Raw genomic sequence first — 8,460 nt, 5'->3', positions numbered from 1 at the left:
CGAATAATAAAATGACTATTTATTGTTTGAAATTTTACTTTGTGGTATTAATTGTAACCAAAACAAAAAACATTAGAACCAATCACTAAAACTTAGAGAATACAAAAAGGAAGAGAAACATACATTACTATTTGATAATTATATTATTTGGATTAGTTTTAAAAAAAATTTATGAATAGCTTAATTATTTATTTAGTTAATATAATTTCATTAGTTATATTAGTAACTAGTATAGTGAATATGCAACTAAAGTTTATAAAAATTGATGAGATTTTAGTAAATCCTAAGAGGGTTCCTTTTAGAAAGTTGAGAGAAAATTTTATCATTTAAAAAAATAGATTGAATAAAGTGATCATGGTACGTAAAATTAGGCCACTCATGATTTAGGTTATTGATATAGAATATCATATTATCAAAATTCATTCAACACATTTTAATTAAACAATACTCAATTAGTCTGCTGTGCATAAGCCAAGTGGTGTAAGGATGTCTCTTGAAGAACAACAATAAGTTACAACATTAGGTCATGCCACCTAGTCATATTATTCAAATCCATGCATGTTATAATATTTAATATTTTAGCTTCTTTTTTATATAATATTTGGTACTTGGTATCAAAAAAATAAAATGAAATATATTTCTAAGATAATATAAGGGCAAGACTTCAGTTTTGTTTCTTGTGTTTGCGGTAAATAATAGAACTTTTTTTTTTGTTTTCTCTATGGTCCATAAAGTATCTCCAACACCCCAAATATTTATTGCCTAGTTCAATAAAAATGCAACTAAGGTTTATGGAAGATGATGAAATCTTAGTGAATCTTACGAGAGGTTCTTGCGAGATCAATTTGCATTTGAGAAAATGAATTAAATTGGGTGATCTCGGAAGGTGTAATTACCAACACTAGCCACCAATGGCAAATGTCATTGATATAGAATATTACTTTATCAAAATTTATTGAACTAATTCAAACGGATGATCCACGTCTAATATAATCTGTATAAGACATGCAACTTAACTATATCTCTTAAAAAACTACCAGTGGGTTGTCATTTTAATTGGGTCCAACCATAGAGTTATAATGCTCTATTTATTACATATTATATTATTTGATATTTTAGCTTATGTTTTATAATATTTTATACTTAGGTATCTGAAAAAATAAAATATGTTTCCAAGATAATATGAGAGAAGAACTTGAGTTTCCTTGTGTCGAATGGTAAAATAACTATTCATTGTTTGAAATTTTATTTGGTGGTATTAGTTGTAATCAAAATAAAAAAAATCATCAAACTTAGAGAATACAAAAAAGAAGAGAAACAAATATTACTATTTGATAATTATATTATTTGGATTAGTCTTTTGATTGTCTTTGATAACAATTTAATTATTTATTTAGTTAATACAATTTCATTAGCTATATTAGTAGCTAATATAGTGAATATGCGACTAAAATTTATCAAGATCGATGAGATTTTAGTAAATCGTTGGAGGGGGTCCTTCTAGAAAGTTGAAAGAAACATTTATCATTTCAAAAAATAGATTGAATAAAGTGATTATGATACATAAAATTACTAACACCAGTCACCCATGATCTAGGTTATTAATATATAATGTTATATTATCAAAATCTATTCAACACATTTTAATTGAATAATCCTAGACTAGTCTCCTATGAATAAATCAAGTAGTGTAAGGATGTCTCTCAAAGAACAACCATGAGTTGCAAGGTTAGGTCATGCTGCTTGGTCATATTGTTCAAATCCATATTATAATATTTTATATTTTAGCTTTTTTATAATATTTGGTACTATGTATCAAAAAACAAAAATGAAATGTGTTTCTAAGATAATATGAGGGAAGGACTTAAGTTTTTTTTTCTTATGTTTGCTGTAAATAATAGGATGTTTTTTTTTAGTTTTCTCTATAGTCTATGAAGTATCTCCAATATCCTAAATATAGAAATATTTATTGCCTAGTCCAAAGAAGATACAACTAAGGCTCATGAAAGATGATGAGATCTCAGTAAATCTTATAAGGAGTTCCTTCTAAAATTTTGTGAGATCAATTTACACTTGAGAAAATAAATTGAACTGGGTGCTCTTAGAAGTTGTAATTACCAACACTAGCCACCCATGGCAAATGTCCTTGACATAGAATATTACTTTTTAAAAATTCATTGAATTAATTTTAAACGAACAATCCACATCTAATATACTCTATAATATGCAGTTTAACTATATCTCTTGAAAAACTATCATTATGTTGCCATTTTAGGTGGGTGGAGTTATAATGCTCCTTTTGTTACATATTATAATATTTGATAATTTAACTTATGTTTCTTATAATATTTTATACTTATATATCTAAAAAATAAAAATATATTTTGAAGATAGTATGAGCGAAGAACTTGAGTTTCTTTCTAGTATCTATTACTAATAATAAAATGATTATTTGTTGGTTGATATTTTAGGTAGTAATATTAGTTGTAACCAAAACAAAAAACATCAAAACCAATCATCGAAACTTAGTGAATAAAAAACGAAGAGAAATAAATATATATTACTATTTTATAATTATATTATTTGGATTAATCTTTTAATTTTGTCTGATGAACAACTTAATTATTTATTTAGTTAATACAATTTCAATAGTTATATTAGTAACTAGTCTATTGAATATGCAACTAAAATTTATCGACATATACATCGATAAGATTTTAGTAAATTCTAGGAGAGTTTCTTTCTAGAAAGTTGAGAGAAAAATTTATTGTTTAAAAAAATAAATTAAATAAAATCATCAATCGTGTCAAATCCTTTTGAGACCTGAAAGTTGGTAAGTAATGTTCCACTTTCCTAAAGTGGCATATTGAAATAACAAAAAAATCAACAAGTCAAACTCCCATCAAATTAAGTCATCGTCCATTTTGCTGGAAATAACAAAAAAAAGCTGCTAAACCCTTTCGGTGGAAATAACTTGATTCTATTATCATCATCATCCATTTTGTTGGAAATATTAAAAAAGAGGCTGTTAAAAGGAAACTCGCTGATTCTTTTGACGGGAATCCAGAGCGGGTCGCTGTTTATAAAAACACGTTTTTGGTTTCTTAATCAGATTAGGCCCTCATCATGATCAGACAAACAATGGTAGTTTTCTTTCCAACTAAAAATATAAAGTGTTTCTTAAAACAATGTTGCTAAAAGAATCATGCAGTTCTTTCAAACTTGGGAGGACTCTGCCTCAACGTCGACCGACAGATTCATGAGAAGGAACGCATAAACAAACGCAGAGACAGACAAAAGCGACTCGATGTTTGATATCATCATTGTCAAGGTTGATGTCGGGATGGTAGGTGTTCATTCTGGATAGCATATAGAGAAGCACAAAAAAAATCTTATTTCAGATTATTTTTGGACATTTGGTCGGAACAGAGCTCCCGTACATGAGAAACTTGCAAACTTGCAGCCACAAGTCAAAGGAATCATCACATGGAGGATTCAAGGACTCGATTCCTCACGAACCTCCAAATTTCAGGTCGCGAAGGCAACCGCAGAATGGAGTTCTTGCTCGCAGTCTTCCTCGTGCTGCTTATCATCTTGAACCACTGGCTCTCTGGATTGCATGTTTGATCATTCGTCAAGCACCTGCATGGATTCGTGATGATGCTGATGCCATCGGGGTCAACATCCAAGCATAGGCTGCAGCCATCACTGGACATCTTGGTTGACAGATGCATCTTGGAGTCTGATATGAACTCCCATTTTGACTGGGTGTCGCTGCAGATGATTCCAAGCCTGGCTGGCTTCCCTGTGCCATCAGCTTTCAGACAAAGGAGCTTATCCTTTAATGTCAGAGTCTGCTGCTCTGTGTAGCTCCAAACTTCTGATTCATCACAGGGGCCTAACTCAATTGGTCCAAGCAAAGATGTCCTTAGAACACACAGCCCAGTTGATGGATGGAAGATTATGCTGTACGGTGAAAGATCAGAAAGACCTGGACCTGTATCGAGGAATCTTACAACTCTTAAAGCTAGTCTTACATGAATGTATCATAAAGCAAGGAACTTACTCATACCTTGAAAGGGAGATTGGATGGCTTGAATCCTCTGCAACAAGCCGGAGTTCCTGGGCTTGGACCAGTCCCAGGTCAGCAACCCATAGGTCTCATCCATGGCAAGAACACCCTGCCTGATGTAGTAGCTCCCCTGCAAGGTCCACAATGCCCAGTCCAAATCCAGTTCAGCTGCAACCCCCATCATGCATCCCAGGTACCTGTTGTCGTTGACATTTGTGCCTCTCTGGTCCAGTCCAAACTCGCTCAAGAACAGTGGCCACCCCTGGTCCAGCAAGAACCCTGCCCTCCTCATCACGTTCCCCGCTACTCGCCCACACACTTGGTTAGGGTTTCCATTCGCCCAAGCCTGGCCGTCGGAGAAGGCGTACCAGTGCAGCTCGAAGACGAGCTTCCCTTGGAACGTTAGCTCGACGGGCTTCTTGGAGAGGTAGCCCAGGTCGTTGTCGAAGCTGAGGCCCGACAGTATGACGAGAACGTTGGGGTTCGCCGAGTGCACTGCTTCCGCACCCCTTTGCATATACCTAAAGCACAGCACAACGGGGAACATGTAGCATTGTAGCCGTCGTAGTACATCTCGATACATGATGACCTTTCGGTACATTTGTATACCTGTACCATTCAGTAACGCCTTGCTTCGGACCTCTGAGCTCGTTCCTCAGGCTCATGCCGACTACGTTGGGCGAGCCGTTGAACATTGTGGCCATCTTTGTGAGCCCCTTGATCCACTCTTCGGCGTCGAAGTACTTGTCGCCGAAGAAGCCATTGCCGTCGAAGTTACTGCAGCACCATCCGGGTTTGCTGATGTGGTTATCTAAGATCACCATGATGTTGTTATCAGCAAGATTGGACACCACGACCTGCTCGTCAGGATTCCAAGTCAGATTGGCACTAATTAATGGGTTTATGATAAGGGCAGATGCAATAATCGATGTGCTGCACGTGGCTTCAACTTGTCGTGAACTTCTCATTGGAGCTTATCCATTATTGTCATCGTCGTGACCGGATAAGATCACTGCTCTCGTAAATTAATGAATATGAAGTCGACTTGGATCGCTCAGAGACGAAAAAGTCGACAGCAGATACGTTTTTTGTGATTGGATGGCCTAACCTTGAATGCCTGGTTGAGCGTGAGGTTGAGAAGATCTGGGTTGTTGACTTGGATGGCGGCGATGGACTCCATTAGGCCGAGAGCCTGGAAAGACTGCCGGACGGTGAGGCCGGCCAGGGAGTCGTTGGTGACCAAGAAGAGAGGCCAAGTGAGCCTAACGCAGTTGAAGCCCATGGCGGCGATCTTCTTGGATATGGTGTCCAGTGGCTGCTTCCCCATGCCCTCCACCACCACGGGCTCCAGGTGGGACACCCAGTTGACGCAAGCTAGCTTAACTCGCAGGCCGGACTCATCGACGATCCACCGGGAGCTCGTCGAGAGGGGCAACGCTGATGAATTATGTGCCAGCTTGCACACGTTACCAGTAACAAGCAGCACGGTGATGCAAGGAAGGAGGAAGCCGAGCCTCATGCTTGCGGTTTGCTGTTCGAACTTGTTGCTGTGGTGAGATTATATAGCGTGTGGACTGCTGCAGCTGCTTTAAACAAGTAAAACAAGTGAGGAGGTCGAGAAACTTGAGGCTTCCAAGTCATTTAAGCTGTCCACTTGTGGAAGATGCGTATGGGATCGTAGCTTCATGTCATGCTCATCATCTTGGTGAACTATTCCTTCCCTGCAGTTGTAAGATTTGGAAGTGTTGAACTGCACTTCAAGCATTGGATTTTTTCTTGCCTTGCCGCCAATCCAACACTTTCCCTTCAGGGAAATGGAGATAAGTCCATCTTGTATCTTATTAGGCGAACAGCCTATAGTATTCCAGCTCAACGTGGTCTTCTCTCCCTTTAATTACCCATTTGCAACACAAAAAAGATTATAATGATCTCAAAAATTAACAAGGAGTCCCTCCAAATGATGTCAACCAAAATAAACATCTTCGTCATAAACTCATCCTTAGAGTCAACACTTGACACTGATTTATGTATGCACTGTGCATGTCATCGTACGAAGAGCAAGTTTAGGCATAATATCACTGATCTGTTTAAAGATTGAAGCCGTGGGATTCAACTACAAAACCATGTCGGTCTACCTTGACAATTTTATATATGATGCGAGCAGTGTGTTGCGTGGAAGTGAAGTGATCGGTTGGAATATTGAAAGGTTAACAGTAGGAGCAACCCTAAATGAAAGAAATGAGACAAGAAGTTGGTATCTGAAGTCAACATCGGAAGGCATTGCAACTCTGTAAGCAAACACCAACTCTGTAATTAATGCACCTTCCGTGGAGTAATTGGCTTACTTATCCCTTCCATTCTTCTTTCTTTGCCTTTACCAGAAACATGGAGTTGTGGTTTCATCTTCTTCTGCTGCTGCTGCTTTTTCTGCTTTTAATCCTCTCATTGCAATCTGGTGTGAAGCTTAGAATTATGAGATTGAGATAGGCCTTCAATTCTGAGTTAAAAGTTCTAAGGGTTTCCAATTTAGCTGTTATGATTGTCGAATGAAAATATGTTGGGAAAAAATCGATTAAAGCGGAATATTTTTTTCCCTCTTTGTATATCAAAATGGTTCCTCATCAAAATATCAACTTGATATCCAAATGAAAATATCAACTAGCACAATATAAACAATAGAGAAAAATTTAATCACATTGAGACCAAATCTTTTAACGTGAAAAATCCAATGTGGAAAAAATCACGGGACCGTAGTCCACCTTAAACTTCCACTATCAATAGTAATGATAACAGGTTTACAATATGTTTTCTCTAGAATAACTAGAGGATCACAATAACATCAAGATCATAGATCTTTAGCTAAGACTAACATATCTTCATCAATCTCATCGTAAGAAAATTCTAGGTCTCACAAAGTGGATATAGCAAGAAAGTACTTTAGAGAGGATAAAATGTAGATCAACACCGTTAGGATTGTAGAGTTTGCTGCAAGGATTCTCCATATAAAATTTGGACCAAAACTGACAACGTTTGACCACTGATCGTCAAGCATAAATCTCATAAATCTAATCTTTCTCTCTTTATTTTTCTCTCCTCTTTTCTCTACACGTCGCGCTGTACACACGCTGCACACAAATTTTGCCCTTTCTCTCTTTCTATCTTTAATTTCTTTGATTTGGGCTCAAACGACCCAATTTGTCAACATATGGCTGGATCCACATATGGGCTGGACCCAATAATTTTTCCCCTCCAACTCATATGGTGGGTTGTACCAAGCTCGCTCTTCGTCTACATAATTCAAGTTTCTCCTTAGACAAAGACTTTTTCAACATATCTGATTCATTCTTATTAGTATGCACTTTTTCCGACTGTAATTCTTTCATCTCAAGCACATCACGAATCCAATGATATCTCACATCAATATGCTTGGATCTAGAATGGTATGTTGAATTCTTGGAGAGGTGGATGGCACTCTGACTGTCACAGTAAACAGTATATCCTTCCTGTTTCAAGCCCAATTCCTGTAGAAACTTTTTCATCCATAAAGCTTCCTTGCAGGCTTCAGTAATTGCTATATATTCTGCTTCTGTGGTTGATAGAGCAACACACTTCTGTAACTTAGACTGCCAAGAGACTGCTCTTGCAAATGTCATCAAGAATCCCAAAGTGGATTTCTTGGAATCAGTATCACATGTCATGTCTGCATCTGTGTACCCTTCTAACACAAGTTCATCATTACCAAAACATAAACATAACCTGGAAGTACCTCTTAGATATCTTAATATCTATTTCACTGCTGCCCAATGTTCCTTTCCAGGATTAGAGAGAAATCGGTTGACAACTCCAACTGCATGAGCTATATCTGGCCTAGTACAAACCATAGCATACATTAACTGCCTACTGCAGATGAGTAAGGCACTCTGGATATTTCTTCTTTTTTTTTCTCACTTGTAGGACATTGTTTCGAACTAAGCTTGAAATGACCTGCAAGTGGAGAACAAATTGCTTTGGCTTTACTCATGTTAAATCTTTCAAAAACCTTTTCAATGTAAGTCTCCTGAGATAGTCAAATCTTCTTTTTCTTCCTATCACAAAGAATCTTCATGTCGAGTATTTGTTTCACCGATCCCAAGTCTTTCATGGCAAAAGACTTACTTAGCTCTCTTTTAAGCTTTCCAATTTTTCCAACATCATGGCCAACAATCAGCATATCATCAACATATAGCAGTAAAATAATAAAATCATCATCTGAAAATTTCTTCACAAACACACAATGATCAGATGTGGTTCTATAATGCCCTTGGCTCATCATAAAGGAATCAAACTTCTTATACCATTGTCTAGGTGCCTATTTGAGTCCATATAAGCTTTTCCTAAGCTTACACATC

The 8,460-nt window shown here is 37.0% G+C and overlaps 1 protein-coding gene across 1 annotated transcript; it reads right to left on the bottom strand.

The window, feature by feature from the left end:
• Positions 1-3,371: 3,371 nt before the first annotated feature.
• On the bottom strand, positions 3,372-5,867 carry LOC103974285 (glycosyl hydrolase 5 family protein). Its single transcript, XM_065187969.1, has 4 exons — positions 5,181-5,867; positions 4,682-4,929; positions 4,073-4,593; positions 3,372-3,997 (listed from the first exon to the last, which is right to left on the bottom strand). The coding sequence occupies exons 1-4, from the start codon at positions 5,589-5,591 to the stop codon at positions 3,483-3,485; spliced, it is 1,695 nt and encodes a 564-aa protein (XP_065044041.1). The 5' UTR covers positions 5,592-5,867; the 3' UTR covers positions 3,372-3,482.
• Positions 5,868-8,460: the final 2,593 nt, after the last annotated feature.

Source organism: Musa acuminata, chromosome BXJ1-6 (genome assembly GCF_036884655.1).
Source record: "Musa acuminata AAA Group cultivar baxijiao chromosome BXJ1-6, Cavendish_Baxijiao_AAA, whole genome shotgun sequence".
NCBI lineage: Eukaryota > Viridiplantae > Streptophyta > Magnoliopsida > Zingiberales > Musaceae > Musa > Musa acuminata.
The sequence above is the reverse complement of the archived record's forward strand: the minus strand, read 5'-3'. Positions and strand labels throughout refer to the sequence as shown.